The sequence below is a fragment of the Dreissena polymorpha genome, chromosome 1 (genome assembly GCF_020536995.1).
Source record: "Dreissena polymorpha isolate Duluth1 chromosome 1, UMN_Dpol_1.0, whole genome shotgun sequence".
In the NCBI taxonomy this organism is placed as follows: domain Eukaryota; kingdom Metazoa; phylum Mollusca; class Bivalvia; order Myida; family Dreissenidae; genus Dreissena; species Dreissena polymorpha.
Genome location: NC_068355.1, coordinates 156,041,470 through 156,061,859, shown reverse-complemented (window position 1 = coordinate 156,061,859; position 20,390 = coordinate 156,041,470). Strand labels below are relative to the sequence as shown.

Below are 20,390 nucleotides of genomic sequence, written 5' to 3'. Positions count from 1 at the left end.
CTTCCCCGAACGATTTAGTACCGAGTCAAAATTCGAAGTATTATTTTAACATATACTAGTATCACACATAATAATATCGAAAATGATCAAACCAAACAGTTTTGTTATTTCCTGTTGAGTTTTAGCGAAAATTGATAATTATATCCGTTTCACAAATTTTTTCCAATGAACTGCGTTATACTTATCACTATGAAACAATAATGAAATGAAATGTATAAATATTAATATAAAACATTTTTCTTTTTATATTGTTTTGGCTTTACACAATGAAATAATGGTTTTATTGATCACTTAGTAAAATAGTATTTGATTTTTCCTTTTTTCTTTCGTTGATCTGATGGAAAATCGACTGTTATTAAGGTTGGTAACTAAAAGTCTCATCTGCGCGTATATGTGTATTTCAAAGGTCATTTAGAAGTCTTTCTGCAGATTCACCAGCCACATTAGACCCCCCCCCCCCCCCCCCCCGCTTTACTCACAGAAATCAGTAAGTTACGCAAAGGACGCACGCTATTGTATTATGACGTACCCTTTGGGTCAAAAGTACAGATACGCCAACAGCTTAAAATAGATATCACAGCGGTGACAAAATTGTTACCGCGGTGACATTTTTGTCACTGCGGTAATAAATTTATCACTGCGGTGATATATTTGTAACTGTTGTGATACTTTGTTTGACCCAAACAGTTTGATAAGAGCTAAATCGAACTAACCAATGAAACAACGTCTTGCAAAACGGCAAATCGGCGAATATTTACTGCGAAGTTTTCAAGATGTCTGCCTCCATGGATACTGTAAACAACTTTTCAGATCATGAGTTTGGTAATTTTAATCTTCGGACACAAGGATGACGACAATTAAGGTATACTTACATAATCATTTATCGATTAACATTCCTACATAAAGTTTATAAGAAAGTGTGTCGAACTTACGCTATGATATTGTTTTTTATGTATCACGATATCGACAAATGAAGTCTTTATTGTAAATAATCTTGTTTATACTGGTTAAATTATATTCTAGATTAAGTACTAGATCTGCGTTTACCCTTTGTTATGGTCATGATAATAATTGATGCCCGCGATACAATTCATTTTGGAAACAATAGTGACAACCAGGTGATTTAACATACATGTACCATTGTCAAAATTAAGTTAAATCATGTTGACATGGTGGGGTATCATGTACATGTAAATTCATTGGGCCCAAATTGCAGAAAACAAATTCAAGCAAACAACTGTACAGTTTAAATTGAAAAAAAAATGTGTAGATGAAAGACTGTCAGTCAGCCTGACAACAATTTTTTTTTTAAACCTATTTATTTAAGCTCGATTGCATAGAAAGCCTAAAAGTAAGGAATATTTGAAACACTCTCGAGTCTGTTTCCTGGGTTTCAATGGGGGAGATCTAAAGAACGCTCCCACAGAGGGGTTCCAACCCTTGACCTCATAATCGCTAGGTGGACACCATATCCACTACGTCACGGCGACAAGAACATTTGATACCACTACCAGTTTTTATATCCAGGGCCCTCAATCCATTTTAGGGGAAGCGGGTCGCTACCCTCATGAGGGGGAATTTTTGCGGCGTTTCCATTTTTGGGGGATTTTTTTACTACTCTCTAATTATTACATTTGTACATGTTTGCACTATATTCATTTCTTTTCTCATAATAAAGTATGTTTAACAAGATTAAATTGAAATAGAATTGAGATATAATAATCATGATACACATCTTTAAAATATATAAAAAAAAATAATCAGGGGGAATTTTTCCCCCCAAAAGGGGAAAAAAATATACTTTTCAGGTGGGGGACTGCGGCCGAAATTCAGCCGCAGATTTGATAGATTGAGGGCCCTGAATAATCATTTATTCAAATTATGCCTTTATTTATAACGGGGTATAACAAGGATCCATCTTCAACAACACTATTCAACTGTAAAATACATTGCATCAAAACTGTTTCCTGTTACTGTAGATTTTGACAATTGAGATGCGTTTGTTTAGTCGGAGTCAAAATTCTGTCAGACTGTTTTAAATTTTGCAAACAATGTTGCAGGATACAAAAATGCATTTTTTTATGTTCCTTACAAACTAAAAGAGTCTCTTGTTGACAATTTACCTTTAAGGATTACATGTATAGTCACTAAGTGTTTGTGTTCATAGCACTTTATCATAAATGGTAATAATTATCTTGAAAATATTTGGACTACATGAATTCTTTTCTTATTGTGACAATAGTGGTTAAAAACTGCATTGTAATGTTAATTGTACTAGTGCGTATACAATTTACCTTTTAGAATTACATGTGTAGTAACTAAGTGTTTGTTTTCATAGCTCATTATTGAAAACGGTACTCATTATCTTGATAATATTTGGACTAAATTAATTGTGACAATAGTGGTTAAAAACTGCACAATAATGTTAATTTTACTAGTGCGTACAAAACTTGTTTGTTTCCACTAATATTGCAAAACAAATATTTCAATATGATTTAGAGTAGGTAGGTTGGCATTTCCTTTTTTAAATGATTTTTATTTTATACACAAGCTATTCCTACTGAAACAAAGATATCCAGAGACAAAAATCTCCCAATTGCCTATATAACATTCTTTCCATATACTAAGAAGTTGGCCAAATTATGTTTTTGAGATATGATAAAATGTAAAAAAGTAATAAAAAAAAACAAGTACTTTTTATTTCAAACGGCAATAAAATGCTTAGGGTCTGCTCGGCACACAAAAAGGGTCCGTCGGCTTTTGAAAACAATTTTTTTCTCGGCCTAGTTGTTCCTGTTGTGGATTACCCAGTTGCTGCCTGTTTCGAGTTTTATTTGTTATCCCAAAGCCCTGCTTTAAATCTGTGTGGGACTATGTTTTAGCTTTGCAACTTGAAACTTGCTACCGGTAATTTGATTAAACACCTATTTATATAATTATACTCAATGGCGTTGTACAAAACATATTTATGTACATTCAATTGATAAAATATAAGAGTGATTGATACTATTATGCAGCATTACTTAAAGGATTAATAATCTAAAATTGTGTGATATAAATAAAAATGCCGTACAAAACTTAAGCAATTAAACTATACTGGCTACAATATTAAAACACAGTAAAAATAAAATAGTATGTAATAAATTGATATAACTAGGTTTAAGACAATAATTATAATGATATTATAAGCAAATTTTTGGCAACATAAAGACACTGTATTTAATTAACTTTAAATAAACATTAACATAAACATTAGCTTTAATTAATAGTAAAACAGTATAGCTTTAATCAGGACATTCCAATTTCTATTAGGCAGTTTATGTCTGTATTTTTTCAGAGATATAAGACATGGTGTTCAAATTGAGTATGCATGTTAACTATAACCAGGGGAAGCATATTTCCCAATTGCTATTTGCAAAAAAATTAACAATTTCTACTTTCCAACATTGAGTTTATTGCGCTTACTCTAAAATATCTTATTAGTTTAAGTTATATTATCTTTTTTTGTATTTATCCATTCAGTCATTTTATCTCAATAAGATTGCCACATTTTAAACAACTCTCTTTTATACATTGTTCTGGTGGACTGTATTACTGACACTCAAAATAGTGTAAAATGTTGTAAATTGTCATAAAACATTTCAACAAACAATTGTAAAACAGTTGTAAACAATCATGTTCAACTAAATTTGTTTTTATACATTAATTTAAACATTTGTAATGGTATAATAGAGAGTCCTTAACAATTGTCAAATTATATTTTCAGAGTCCATCAATGGTTGTGAAATCAAGGATATTCTATTGGAAGGAAAGACATGAATGCATTCAAGTTTCCTGTGAGCAATATGATTTCCTGACTTTGCCTTACAGTATAAAACAAGAGAGTTAAACACTTGAAACTTGAAAAGATGTGGTCCTAGAACCTGAAATGGCAACTCCAGCTCTCTACAAAAGCATCATCTGGAATCCAACTATGTACAATCAAAAAATTAATGTGTGTCTTAATTTTGTCTTTTTAGAGCCCTGACGGGTCTTAAGATATCAGATGTTTTAAAATTCATTGTGTTTGTGCTGCAAGTTTTATGAACTGGTTATAAAGCTTATGTATGAAGAACCGTTTACTGCCTGGTTAGCTGCAGTAGAGCACTCATAGGAATTGGGAGATCTGTGGAATCCCTTTGTGGCTTGCAAATTTCAACCTGTTTTCAAAAATTGCTTAGTTGGTCAGTGTGTTAATATTTCAATTTTCAGGTCTGGTAAAGAAAGTTATTTAAAGGCAGTGTGCAAGGTTTTCCTTAATAATAGCATGTACACAGGAAAAAAAAGCTTAATATTAGATATTTTGTTATAATCAGTTTGTGGTCCGTCCATAGCTAAACATGAACATAGATATTTTTTACTTTTATTAGTACTATATACATATTATAAATAAAAGGTTGTATCTTGCATCTTCTAATCCTTAAAGTGGCATGGTGGCCTAGTGTGTGTGTTGTTTATCTATGAAATTTATACATGTATACTAATATCTAGGCTACATTATGATGTACTTCTCAAAGAACAGTATGTTTAAAATGCAGGTTTATACTAATTTAAATACAGGTACAAATTAATCCTGTGTTGTATATAGCAGAATGTCCCTTATTTTCACTGTTATCTTTTAAAACTGTTCAGGTACACTTCACCTGCATAAAACTAGTTCAGATATATATGTCCCATAGAGCAAAACAATTGTCACTAAATCATTGTATAATCGTTATTGGCAGTTCACTTCTGTAGTTTCTGAAATGAAAAATTGTTGTTACCTACCTTCACTCTTAATTCAGTTTTAGTGGAATGCTTAATTTCATTTTCTTTTCTTTATTAGTTGTAAGTAGTGGGCTCTGTGTTCTGATTAGTTCCTAAATTGAACACATGTTTAAACGTCGGTTGTTAAATTGTATAACATGTTAATGCAGAATTGTACCATAACATGAAATTGTATTTTTTGCTTTGTACATTGTTTGAAATGTTACCATCTTGTTTCTAATAAATGTTTTTTATAATTCACCATCTAGTCCTATTTGCAAAAAAGTGAACCATTTAAATATTGTATTTAAAGTATACACCCGTTAGCCTTACTTAAGTCGTGAACATTTCGTAGGCATTTGTTATCCCCAGTAATAGGCGGAGGGATATTGTTTTGGCGCTGTTTGTCCGTCCTTCCGTCCGTCCGGCACTTTTGTGTCCAGAGCCATATCTTGTTAGTGCTTTAGCGGATTTCATTGAAACTTGGTATGAGTATATTATATGGATAAGAGGATGATGTACACTTTGTATCTTGAAAAAAATGCTTTTTAATATAATCTTAGAGCTTTATCTTCACTAACACATGAGCCAGAGCCATGAAACTTGCCATAGTTGTTCTCAATCATCTAGGGGTGCTTCACATTCAACATCCATAATTCTAGGGGCTAAGGTCATGGCCCTTTGTATCTTGAAAAAAATGCTTTTTGATAGAAGCTTAGAGCTTTATCTTCATTAACACATGAGCCAGAGCCATGCAACTTGCCCTAGTTGTTCTCAATCATCTAGGGGTGCTTCACATTCTACATCCATAATTCTAGGGGCTAAGGTCATGGCCCTTTGTATCTTGAAAAAAATGCTTTTTGATAGAAGCTTAGAGCTTTATCTTCATTAACACATGAGCCAGAGCCATGCAACTTTCTATAGTTATTCCAATCATCTGGGGTTGTTTCACATTCAACACCCATAATCCTAGGGGCTAAGGTCAAGGTCACACATTGAGGTCAAAGGTCACAAATTTGAGGAATTATTCATTAATTGGTAATTCCTTTACTATGCATCAAGGAATTCTGTTATAACTGTCACAATTGTTCTCAATTATCTAGCTGAGTTTCAAATATAAGATCCAGGTTGCTAGGGTCATGGTCAAAGTCACACACAAAGGTCAAAATCACACATTTTGATCATATATATATATATATATATATATATATATATATATATATATATATATATATATATATATATATATATATATATATATATATATATATATATATATATATTAAAACTCAGACCCCACATAGATTGCAACCGTCAATATTTTCTACACCGAAGTACCATTAAAAGACCAGTATTGTTAGTGAGTATGCACATTAAGATCTTATGCTGAATGTTCAGTTGGAGTATGAATGCTATTCCAACCACTATTTCACTTTTAAAATATGTAACCACCAATTGCGAGTCCGCATGCAAAGATGTATTGTATTTATTAAATTTAGAATTTCTAAATTCTGGATATTATTTAGAGTAGCAGCAATCTCAACATTTCTTACACAAATTTTATTCTGTTAATAAGACGTGTATAGTATAGTGCAGGTTATAATCTGTTTTTAAAACTATTATATCTAAACATGTAATATACTTTTCTATTATTGCATAAAAATAGTCATGTATTAGTTTTAATACATTTTAAAAGTACATAGGTGAGACTGTATCAATTTACAGATGTTTTTATCAGTGTAAATAATGAATAACATGTATGTACATTAAGGTCCCTTATAAGTCTTTTGTTGAACGGTCATATAGAATGCAATGTATCTATTTTATGAATGTTGAAAGACATTTGTACAATACATTGTATATAGACTGGGACTATAACAATGAACTAAAATTGCTTGCTAAAACATTTGAATGAAGTTGAAGAAAGGTAACTCTTTAGGGCTTAAAAATGGTTGGCAATATGGTTCGAGTTACTTCCCTTCAAGCTTACGTGTGGCTAGCAATTTTACTTAATACATTATGAAAACTGATTTTAAGTTGATATTACATTGGAGATTTATATTATCACCACGATTCATCTTAATCAAGGAATGACCATGGTAATTGGAAGATCTTTTAAGATGTGTAATTGTTTGCGCAATAATGCATTTTGTAATGACGGGCACTATATTGGAAGTGTATGGCATTCTTGATAGGGTCGGTGGTGGTAATGTAGTTTTTACCATGTATAGTCATGATAGTCATGTAACGTACATTGATAAGCGTTGAATAAGTCTCTTATAATTCCTTTCATGAATGGCCAATGTTGTATCTATAGCTTTATGTTTTATATATGCATTGTGAAAATTGTAAATATTGGATGAGACTATAATAAACTATAAAACGTGCACCTTGACGCTCATGTACATTTCATTCATAAATATTTTACCTTTACGTGTACTACGATTTGCTTGTGCCTGCGAAAAATTTTCCGGGAACAACGTTTTATGCCCCCGAAGGGCGGCATATAGTGATCGCACTGTCCGTCTGTCCGTCCGTCACACTTAGCGTTTAGGTTTCTAAAAATATTTATGCCCCCCTTCGAAGAAGAGGGGGTATATTGCTTTGCTCATGTCGGTCGGTCGGTCGGTCGGTCCGTCCACCAGGTGGTTGTCGGATGATAACTCAAGAACGCATACGCCTAGGATCATGAAACTTCATAGGTAGATTGATCATGACTCGCAGATGACCCCTATTGATTTTGAGGTCACTAGGTCAAAGGTCAAGGTCACGGTGATCTGAAATAGTAAAATGGTTTTCGGATGATAACTCAAGAACGCATACGCTTAGGATCATGAAACTTTATGGGCAGATTGATCATGACTCGCAGATGACCCCTATTGAATTTGAGGTCACTAGGTCAAAGCTCAAGGTCACGGTGATTCGAAATAGTAAAATGGTTTCCAGATGGTAACTCAAGAACGCATTCGCCTAGGATCATGAAACTTCATGTGTAGATTGATCATGACTCGCAGATGACCCCTATTGATTTTCAGGTCACTAGGTTAAAGGTCAAAGTCACGATTGATCATGACTTGCAGATGACCCCTATTGATTTTCAGGTCACTTTGTCAAAGGTCAACGTCCGCCCCCACCCCCCCTCACCCCATCACATTTTTTTTTAAACATCTTATTAAATTAATTACTTCATCCCGAATTATACCCCCTCTCACCCTTATCCTCCCACGCCCCCCCCCCCCCCCCCCCCCCCCCCCCCCAATTTTTTTTTGTTTTTTTGTTTTATCAAGAGGGCATATTTGGTATTGCTGTTTGGAATAAATTACAATAACATGTAGCAATATGCATCACACCACTTTGTTTTCTCAATCACATTGCAGTGTAAAAAGATGTAGCATTTAAAAAAAAAAAGAACATTTTTCCAAACTTATTTTTTTTTTCTTTCATATTCTTGTTCTTTTGTGTCTTTCTAATCCAAATTTTGTTTCTCCTAACTTTTTCGTATGTTCAATTATTTTACTATCCAAAATGTCCAGCAATCGTACCAAAGTCAAAATCTGTTTAAGACTACTTATAAAACAATGCAAATAAATATGTGGGACTTTGTTCATAAATATTTGTACATAAAAGAAGTGGAATGCATCTAATTAAATACAGCTATTGTGTTTATGCCAATATACATGTAATTTTCTAATGCACTGGAGAGCCTGTTGTTTGATCTTTAGATGAGCCAAGTGTACCAACTGTGTTTTGTTGTATCAAATGAACAGTTCAATGAAACTGTTTCCATGGCAACTTTGATTTCAGTACAATGTACTGCTTTACCAGTCAATATTTAGTGCAGTTTATAACATCCATCCATAAAGGAGACATAACATTGATAAATTGCTTGCATCTTTTCACAATAGGGTGTCATTATTTTGATATGTGTACATACAGTCCTACTCAGTTACTCCCAGGACGGCTAGATTTTAGCCATCGGCTTATCAGCAGAACTAATTAGTGTTAACTGTTCTGTGGTCAACTGCCAGTAAGTTATTAATAACATAACTCTGTAATATCATAATCTATATATGTCATGTTTATATTCAAAATGAAGCATTTTCTTAGAGGAACATGAGGGTGCTAATTGTTGTTTTGTATTTGTTTTACTCTTTTTTATGCCCCCCTTCGAAGAAGAGGGGGTATATTGCTTTGCTCATGTCGGTCTGTCGGTCGGTCTGTCGCTCTGTCCGTCCACCAGGTGGTTGTCAGACGATAACTCAAGAACGCTTGTGCCTACGATCATGAAACTTCATAGGTACATTGATCATGACTAGCAGATGACCCCTATTGATTTTGAGGTCACTAGGTCAAAGGTCAAGGTCACGTTGACTCGAAATAGTAAAATGTTTTTTTGAATGATAATTTTAGAATGCATACGCGGCCAACAGGGCACACTCTGAACAATATTACTGCAGCAACTGCTCTGTAATCCTAAATCTATAATTATCAGTCCAATGAAACATCATCCTTTTAGTAAAATACAGTGGATCAGTAAAAATATTATCAGAATATGAGAAATTTGTGTATATTTTGTATATTAAATATTGTGTTAATGTTTAATTTTGTTGATTAATATAAATATAAGCAGGACAGGGGAGGTAATACACTACAGGGGAAACAAATGCAATAAGTTTAAATTTATTGTTACAGATTTGCCTCCCTTGTAATATATTTAAATTTTACCAAATGTAAGGCTAACTGCATTTTTGTAATGCATACTACTACTACTACTACTACTACTACTACACTACTGCTACTGCTGCTTCTGCTGCTACTACTACTACTTCTACTACTACTATGAGCTACTACTACTACTACTGCTAACTTACTACCACTATAATTCTACTACTTCCTACTGTCTAATACTACTACTACTACTACTCTTCTACTGCCTATTACTACTGACTAGACTACTACTACTGACTCTACGACTACGACTACCTACTACTACTACTACTACTACTAACTACTTCTACTACTGACTTTCTACTACTTGCTCTTCTACTTCTACTCTAACACTACTACTACTACTATACTACTACTACTAACTACTACTACTTACTACTACAATACTACTACTTCTACTACTACACTCTACTATCTACTACTACTACTACACTACTACTACTACTACTACTACTATTTCTTTTGCTAACCAAACCAACCACCACCTACTACTACTCCTAATTACTACTACTACTACTACTACTACTACTACTACTACTACTACTACTACTACTACTACTACTACTACTACTACTACTTCTACTACTACTACTACTACTACAACTACTACTACTTCTACTACTACTCTACTACTACTACTTCTACTACTACTACTACTACTACTACTACTACTACTACTACTACTACTACTACTACTACTACTACTACTACTTCTACTACTACTACTACTACTACTACTACTACTACTACTACTACTACTACTACTACTACTACTATTTCCACCACCACCACCACCACCATCAATATGCCACAATGAATTTGGTGCTGCAACCTTGTAGACCCGTCGTCTTATGGAATGACACCATCTCAAAGCCACTGCTGCGGCATCAACTCGTATTAGGCTGTCAGCAACTCTCTGCCTCTGAACTCTATGTCCTCGGCTCTGCAGCAGGCCTTGAACCATTCTCTGACCAAGGGACGGGTTCCCTTGGGTCACTTCTCGAACAAGATCATCTAATGCATTATTTGACAGCACCGAGTATGTCTGCCTCAGCTTTAGACCAAAGGATCTGAAACAAATTCAGCAGGCTTTCAGCTGGTTTTCTCACATGTGTATCATGCAAATTGCATTTGAATAATGATAGACACAATCTTCACTTTAGCATTGTTGAACAACTAGCCCAAATCTTTATGCATTAATAGAACAGATTAAAATACCCACTAGCCCGATTATTTGAATCCGGAAATTTTAATAGCCAAAATTACATATCACTAGCCCCGGGCTGTCGGGCTAGGGGTTAGCGTCAAGACTGTAGACATATTTAACTATAACCAAAACTATTAAATTTACTTAAAACTAGTTAAACCATTTCTTTGTAAATAAATCTTGTCTAATGTATCAAAAAAGGTTCGATCTTATCCAAGTTCACCAACCAGACATGCACACAATAATTCATTGATCAATAAAAAGGGTTTAATAAGACCATTAATTATGAAATAAGTGACAAAACATTAGACTCAAACCATGGTTTAATGCACAATCACAAACTGAACTACTCAATCTGTGTCTATATCAGGGGACTCTCTGTTTTTGGGGAACAGTACCTGTACCCTCAAGCAGGTGGAAATTATGCATTATTTATCCAAATAGGGGAATTTAAACCAAAAATATAATGAAACACAAAAGTATGTTTTTAAATCTCTATTTTAAATCTATAATTATATTTTTTTTACCACAAACAACTAACATGATGCAGTGACACAGGTCTTCAGATTATCTGGGAAATTTGTGAAATGAAGGGTGCTTACAGGTAATCATTATAAACTTTCTTAGGTAACAGGAGAAACTTCATGTAAATATTTCTTTCAAATTTCAAATATTATGCACTATACCTAAGCCTTCGCTTGACCGATGAGTCAGACACATGCAGAAGATCTGCCATTTGTCGTCTTGTAAAGCCAGCTTCAATGAAGAATTCCAGCTGTTCTCGAGAAATTACATACACAGGACGACCTCTTGTCCTCTGTTGATTGGCAGAAAAGAACCTGACCGATGGAAACGAGGAACTAAAATCAGATAAAAAACACTTTGAACTATTAATAAGCAATGCTCCTTAATCATATGTCAGCATTCGTTCCCAATTACCTGGAACCGGACCTATTCCAATTATTGCAAATTAAGAACAATCCAAAAAGAACACATAGTTATACGAAAAAGGCTGAATACCAAAAAGACTACAAACATACCACAAAGGCAGAAAAATGGTTTTGGGTTTTGATTTTCTGCCTCTCTGGATCCCAATCATGCCCATTATCTATATTGGTACATGTACAAATGTATGAATACTCATGATAATGTAGTGTTTCCTTCTGCAAAAATATTTCCATTGACAGTGAACATTCAGAATAAAAAACAACATGATGTGTTTGTAAAACAATATGTCGCCCATGTAATTGACATTTGACCTTGAACAAAGACCTTGACCTTTCACCACTTAAAATGTGCAGCTCCATGAGATACACATGCACGTCAAACTCAAATATCAAGTGGCAAATATCAATATCGCAAAAGTTATGGCCAATGTTAAAATTTGATGCAAACCAACAAACCAACAGACAGGGCAAAAACAATATGTTCCCCAGTATAGACCGGGTGACATATAAACAGTGTTAAGGCTTTTGGTCAACATTCACAAAATGAGTAACCGCTGCATTGAGCTGGGAATCCTGGAAGAACTATGCAAATAATATGTTGTTGATTAAACATAAAACTTATAACAGTGTCCAAATTATAAATACGAGCAACATCTATTTAATATTGTCGTCGGATGTTTCGGGCCCCAGGTGTTTCCACCATGCATGTTTCCCCCTTAGTCATTTCACTTCAAACTTGAAGTGTCATTGCATGGCATGGTTTACCAAGTATCTTTATCTTCTATTTACAATAAGACGTTTAAGATTAAATAAACTGTATTTGTTTTAAAAACGTTTTATGTGTCATTTCATGCTTTGTTTTAAATAAACTATACACGAAAATAACAAAATTAACAATAGCAAAGTAAAATAAATGTTGTTTTATTTAAAAAAAAACGATAGCAAAGTGTAATCAAATTTGTTAAATGTATGCGAGTTAGTTTAAAAGTAAGTTTCAAAATAACACGGGTCATACAGATATCTATTATATGCAATGTTTAATAATAAAGAGGAAGTGGTATTTTGCTTTCTTTTTTTTTTATTTGTTTTTCTATTTATTTATACGTATACTGTGTGTATGTACATTTCTGTATACTTATTTAAGAACGCGACCGATTAAATTTTTGGAAATCGATCTATTGTCGACCTTTTAATTGTACATGTAGCTTCATTGGTTGTAACTTAAGAATTGTTACTTAATGTAACTAACTAATGGGGTTGTCTACCCTCGGAACTTCAGTTAAAAACCAAATAAAACGGGGTCATCTGCCAGTCATAATCAATGTATCTATGAAATTTCATATTCCTAGGCCTAAGCATTCTTGAGTTATCATCCGGAAACCATTTTACTATTTTGAGTCACTGTGACCTTGACCTTTGACTTAGTGACCTGAAAATCAATAGGGGTCATCTGCCATTCATGATCAATGTACCTATGAAGTTTCATGATCCTAGGCCAAAGCGTTCTTGAGTTATCATCTAGAAACCATCTGGTGGACGGACCGACGGACCAACATGAGCAAAACAATATACCCCCTATTCTTTGAAGGGGGGCATACAAATCTAATAAATTAAAAAAAAACTTTACTTTAACAATTAAATATATAATATAACAAGATACTCAAGAATCTATGCATATAAAACTACGCTAAGAGACAAGATTTCCTATTTGCTGACTGCATTTTAAAAACATGGCGTTGATTGGTCCGAATTCCTTAACTTGCAAAAGCAAGTAGGTCAATCTGTTTTGAGATGAAAAATTTGCACAATGAAAGGCCTTGACATTAAGTTTACTATCTATAACGTAAACAATGTAGAATTTCATGATAGGAAATATATGGAATAAAAAAAGGATAATTACATCCATTAGTACTTAAATTTATTTGCATTTAGAATGATTGTTTTATACTGTTAAACTACCATGAAGGTGTTATATTGTTATTTTCATTATAATTATTATCATTATTATTCTATTGATGTTATTTGTGATAAAAAGAAAGAGGAAGAAAGAAAATAGCCCAATTTATATAAGTAGTGATGGTGAAAACACATACTATTATAAGTGGCATCAGCATTACTAGACCCATTGTTCAGCGTATGCTGCAATGGAGTTGTTGTTGGAGTCTTTTAACTTTGTGATCTGTGTTTTTTGATGTTATTATAATATGAAATTATTTATAGTTTTATATAAATTAGAAAAAAAATTCACAGGTGTGTACTTTATTTAAAATAAAAATAATATTAATAGTTTTGGAGTTTTCCAGACCACAAAGTGGTTCAACAATGCCACTTTTTGTTAACAGACATTATATGACTAATGATAAGTATAAATCTGATGTTAAGGTTGTATTAATGCATATAAAGTCATAAATTTACACCGGTTGTATAAATGTATATAAAAAAAATAGACAAACATGGAAAGTTTTTTTAAAACTATATTAAATTATGCAAGTAGAGCCTGGTAAAATAGCTCCCCTTTATAGTATCCCTATTGCTTAAGTGCATTAATTTATAAGGAAAAATGGTAAATATTGTATTTATATTTGTATTTTAGTACATAATTGTATGTGTATTGTAATTTAGTATATATTTTTAGAGTTGTATAATGTTGAACACTTGCAGACAGGGAATATAGCGGTAATGCTCCAACATAAGATCCTGTCTGTATGGGACTTAGAGAGAATGGGGCTATGAAGAAGAAACATCCCCCAGAGTGGCGTTAAGACAATATTTAAAAGAAAGTTAATAATAATATTTATATATCCAAAGGTAATGACGTACTTGTCGCCATACAGTCACCTTTATAGGGCCACATAACAATTTGAAAGTAAAACAATGTACATGTACTTTACAGTTAAAAATTAAACAAAACAACTATTTTATACATAAAAAAGGATTATTTACATTATGTACAGTACTATATGCATTTATTTATAAGTTAAATTCCAGTTACCACCCTGGACTCTAAAAGGGGAAGTTTTGGAAGTGTAGGCAGGAATGAATGGGGGGTTTCCACTTTCCAGCAGGGGTAATACCACTGGGGTGATCTAAGGGAGATAATTTGTATAGGAGAACTATTTTAGGGTGGTTTTGTCCCCTGGACCAGAGGGAGTGCATGGTAAATAGAAACTAATGAGTACAAATGGAAAGAAAAATAAAACAATATGATATTTGAGGTACTGGCATATTTCCGATAAAATATAAAATTGGTAAAAAGACCAAATTATACTTGAATGATGAAAAAAAACACAAAAAGCTCTTATCCCTCCAATATAACTTAAATATAGGGGATAACAAAAGAGAAAATACACATGTAGTACAAAAGTACCTTATTTGCTATATAAAATAGCATTTTTAACAAAAATTAAGGAAAATACAAAGGTACATTATTGGCTATAATGAACAAGATAGCAATATTAAGAAAATCTACAATAATACCAAGAAGTTGGCATTACCCCGGAGAGGGCTAATTAAGGGTTTTGCAAGGTATAAGGCACTGCACCGTGCACTCCAGTCTGACATGGCTCTTCGCATTTGAAGGGGAAATGGTGGGGTGTCAAAGGGCAAGGGAGGCGGTGCAATGCAGCCAACAAACCCGGTTTACTGGACAGCCTCGTCCCTTCTTTTAATAAAAGCTGCCATAAAATATGGTTGTATTAAGAAACTGAAAAATGTAAATGGCGATCTAGCATTATACTAAATTAAAAAATGTGTTAAAATAAAGAATATCAGGTCAATGCCATTGGCCTGATTTAGAAAGGGCGGTGGAACAATAAGCCCAATAAAGCTAAAACAAAGTTGTGTCAAAGTGACACAAATCCAACACAATTACAATAGGATTATGTCAGATTTGTGTAAAGATTACACGGTTTAAAAGAATCAGTCTCATGACTGTATAATTGGGTGGGGATTGTCTGCTCTCCCTCACCCAATGACCTAGATCTTGTCAGTTATCTGACAGTCTATAAGGTATTTGGCGAGGGCAGAGTAGACCGGGCCCCTAGCTGCTCCCTTGGGGTCTAGCACCTTGGAAAGGTTAAAACTAGTCCATGGGAGTGCAATGCAGCTTCGAGGTGGTCCCTCTGCGTCTTATGGTTTTGACAGTGCAGCAGCATGTGGGGCGCAGTGAAAAATTACGGCAATTTAGAACTTTTCTTTTTTTCGTTAATTGTGGTTGACAATCCCATTAAAGTCTTTATGATCTGAACAATTTTTAATATTTCATTATTTTGCAAAGTACTGAGCAAAATAAGATATAATGGTCAGGACAAGATGTTTTTGGGTCAGGACATATGAAATTTTGGTCCCTGGTGCGACCAGACAACTGGCTTCAAAAGTTTATGTCGAGCCCTGAAATGTACGATTAACTGACCATTTATTTACTCAAACCGATAAATATGACAAACTGTCACAAACACAAACAGCTGGCGATCTCTATCAAACTCTTAAAAAAGTTGGTTTACTAAGAATAAATCTATATCAACTTAAACTTATCAAGTACATGTAGTTAATTATTATTTTGTTTAAAAGATCCATGTATGAGTAATTAAACTTTTGTAGACCACACTAGACAATGAAATAAAGCTTGACATGATTTTGATATACATGTATGAGAGTGAAAATGTAATGTAACACTGACCCGATCTTATCCAGAAAATGAACTATAAAAGCGCTAGATGATCCAGAACGATTGATTGGACATCCTGAGTGCATGTGAAAACTGTTCAGACCACCTGAGTGTACTAAAGTATCAAACCATATTATTGATTACAATCTGCGATTTATGTTATAACATTACACACTAAATGTCCAATAGTGTAATTGACATGAAAAACTACAGTAACAAGTATCAAATTTTAAAAAAATGGGGGCGAAATGATCAGGGAGGAAAAACCTTGGGAGCGAAACAAAATGCGAAAATACTTTGGCGCAAAACGTCCACAAATCTTTAACATAACAGTTAAGCAACTCCAAATGGAGTTATTGTTCTGAGCTTCGCAACAGTGAAAATAATATCTATGATCACTCATGGGCAAGACTGAACTTTAACTGTACGCAGCTGTTTACCACTATCAACAAAGCAGGGCTTTGGGGGCAGAAGGCTATAAGCCCCAGATACTAAGGAATTATTTAGGATAAAAAGGGTTATTAGGTGTTGCGTTTTGTGTTAGGTGTTGCATGCTTAGCAACGACGAAAGTATATGCTTGTCCATTCTTTTTTTACGTACTGGTTAAGTTCAATCGTCCCCACTCATGAAATAAAATGATAAGCTACCCTGGTCCATATAAACATACTCCCAGAGCCTTTGATGATTTTTGCTATGGCAGCTTTGGGTTATACAGCTGAAGGTTGATTTATTGCAACTAATGCTACCCAAACCAACAAAAATCCAGACATAGTATCAGCCATAATTAACACTGTTAGCCATATATTTGAAATGATGGTCATCAAAATATTCAGTGACCTATTTATCAGACCTATTCACACACCCATGTGCATTGTCACTTTAAATATGTGCCAACACAATTAATCATATAATCATTAATTCAATTTATTAAAACAAAACTCACTTCTTATGTTGCTCTATGGATTCAATCATACGGACAATGATGTTAGCAAGTTCTTCCATCCTCGGATGTTCGGTGCACATTCTCCTAACATTTAGCAACAACGAATTAAGGGTAAGGAGAGAGTCGTCCAAAACATTCCTACTTTGATCACCAAGTACAATTCTACCGCATGATAAAATAATTTCTTTAGCTCTCTGAACGAATTGCGCCGCCATTTTCTTCGAATATAGCATTTACTGCGGGGTCAATATTTCTTTTTTCAAATTATTTTACTTAATAAAATCATTAAAGGACAAAAACATATGAACAAACACATGAATAAGCTCATTAAATATCTTTATTCTTCCGTATTGATTTTATTTAAATTTATTGTTAAATATTTAATTATTTTCTGTAAAAAATCTCGGTTTGTAGAGGCAAAAATGATTGGTTGAAAAATGACCCAAACAAACAAATGTAACAGCAGGCATAAAAATATACCAACAGTCATAATTTGTGAACGCTGTGAAAAAATTGTAACCGCAGTGACAAAATAAATATCACCGCAGTGATAAATTTATTACCGCAGTGACAAAAATGTCACCGCGGTAACAATTTTGTCACCGCTGTGATATCTATTTTGAGCTGTTGGCGTATCTGTACTTTTGACCCAAAGGGTACGTCATATTGTATTGCAATCTCAACATCCCATGCAGTCGTTGTATTTTCTCTGATCTATTAATAGCCACAGATTTGAAATGACCTGTGCTGCGCAAAAAACACCACTTGACTGACATAGCACAAAATGGACTTTTTTAATCAGTCATAAACTTATTCTTCCGCGACACGTTAATTAAAAAAAAATGTTTTTGACTTTTTCTATAAATAATCCATTCAAATGTATTCCATTTAACACGATATTCATATTATGTGTCAATTTGTAAATAACGGTAGTTCAAGAACTTAACCGCGCCTCGAACTCTTTCTCGGCGCGGATACGGTAGTTATCAGGTTTTGGGTCACTAGCAAACCTGGCTTGCAAATCTTGGTATTAACCTTTGTTGTTTGCAAGCGAACAACTAATAAGAAATAAAGTTTGAAATGAGAGAAATGCACTGTATGGAAATTTTATATAACTACGGTAAGTTCCGCTCATGAAGATTGAACACAAACTGTTTTATAATGATATCTAGGTCATTCCTTCAGATTTCATGGTGTATAATCTTGATGATGGTATTCCCAACCTGGATAGGAATGAACACGTTTTCTGTTAAGACTTTGGCAATATCATAACGGTTCCGGTTCCGGTTTAAACAGTGCAAAACAAAATGTAGAACTTAGTTTTTCTAAAAACATATGCAATCAGTGCGATCTGAAATGTGAAAAGTATGTAATTAGTGAAAATAATGGATTTGTGATTCAATGAAATTATACGTATAAAATGAAATGGAAACAAAATAAGTAATTTGATAACTGTAAAATTCTAAAAGCTTAATTCGCCGGGTGGGGTATTTTTCCCACTTGATACTAGTTTAAGCGGGTCTGGGCGCCTAGCAAGTACCGTTAAACCGTAACCCGTCACGCTCTACGTAACAAATCAGTCGTCACGCTTGAAGAAATAATCACACTTATCAAGCTGCTACGTTTACCTCTATTGATTATCCACAATTTCACACTTTAAAAGACGCTTAACAATGAATAGCGGGAAGCGGACACTGTCGTCTACAGCTAGCGAAACCTCTACAAATGCAAGCCTGCTGGAAACGTCAGTGTTTGAAAAAGGCGAAAAGAGTGAAAGTAGCAGTCAAGTAAAAAATACAAAGAAAACATCGAAACCAGACTCGAAAAAACAAAAAACAATGACGACATTCGTCACTATTGCACAAAAAGAAAATCGTATCATTTTCAACTTTGCTACATTTTGGAGCAGGGATTTATACAAACTATGTGTGTATCGGAATTACAGTAATGTGCCACCAGGCTGCCTATAAAAATTAACATTCCTAATTTAAAACTAACAAATTAAAATCTTTTTTATCACATAATATTATGACACACATTATTCGACAAAACAAAAATAAAAGCACATGCCATGGATAAATAAAACATTGTCTCTTTGTGTCAAGTATAGTAATTGATCATGCTACGCACATGCAGATAATATAGTTTTCTGTGTACATAGTTACGTCCCTTTGTAACAAAAATACATTGTCTACACAATGTTAACACGGCTGCGCGTATAATGTAAAAAAACGAAAATTACATTCTCGCTGCTGAGCGAAATGCACATTTCGTGAACGCATTTTAGTATTCTGTATTCATGCATGTTATAAAAGTGCTAACTTTCTGCTCTACGTTTGTATACTAAACTATGCATGAACTACAGTGAGAATTAATTCGGATGTGAAATAATATTAACCAATCTGAATAAAAAATATCTGACGAAAACTTCCTCTCTTAATAACGTTCTGTATTTGCTTTGACTGTATACATGAAATCGCACATACACTAGGCAATAGTATTTGTATTTTTGCAATTACAAAATTTTAACTTCATACAATGCCTGTAAATAGTGTTATTTCTCAAGTATGCCTTTTCCCATCAATATATTTTTTTACATTTGTATGCTTTGAACATGTTTATGACTGTAAAGGTTCTTGTACCTAAGTGTTTTCTTTTTTTACATTTGTATGTGTTAAACATTCAATTATGTTTATGACTGTGAATGCTCATATGCCTTAATGTTTTAATATACAGTTGAATATGTCTAGCATTCAACTATGTATATGCATGTTAATGCCCTTGTGCCTTGTGTAAATAGTGTTATTTCTCACGTATGCCTTTCCACATAAATGTATTTCTTTACATTTGTATGGGCTGAACATTCAATTATGTTAATGAGTGTGAATGTTCTTGTGCCTAAATATGCACGTAAATTGAGCAATCATCCATGATTTTTTGCAACTTGAATCTATGCTATTCTCATCAAAGTTCGCAAATATTGATACTGCATACAATCTCAATGTAATGTCTTTGCGCACGCTGAACTTTAGAAAACAAACGGGTTATTGTGAATGTTAATAACAATACCTGGTCATTCAGTGTTACCACTTACATTATGTTTTATCCACTTG

At 33.6% G+C, this 20,390-nt stretch overlaps 1 protein-coding gene and 1 long non-coding RNA gene across 2 annotated transcripts; one reads left to right on the top strand and one right to left on the bottom strand.

The window, feature by feature from the left end:
• The first annotated feature begins 528 nt into the window (after positions 1-528).
• On the top strand, positions 529-6,502 carry LOC127857264 (uncharacterized). The gene is made up of 3 exons (XR_008038363.1): positions 529-862; positions 3,767-5,455; positions 5,612-6,502. It is a non-coding gene; the product is annotated as an uncharacterized LOC127857264 (long non-coding RNA).
• Positions 6,503-9,233: 2,731 nt separating this feature from the next.
• On the bottom strand, positions 9,234-17,652 carry LOC127859574 (uncharacterized). Its single transcript, XM_052397109.1, has 4 exons — positions 17,278-17,652; positions 11,407-11,580; positions 10,297-10,583; positions 9,234-9,250 (listed from the first exon to the last, which is right to left on the bottom strand). Exons 1-4 carry the CDS (start codon positions 17,508-17,510, stop codon positions 9,234-9,236), a joined length of 711 nt encoding a protein of 236 aa, XP_052253069.1. The 5' UTR covers positions 17,511-17,652.
• Between the last annotated feature and the right edge of the window lie 2,738 nt (positions 17,653-20,390).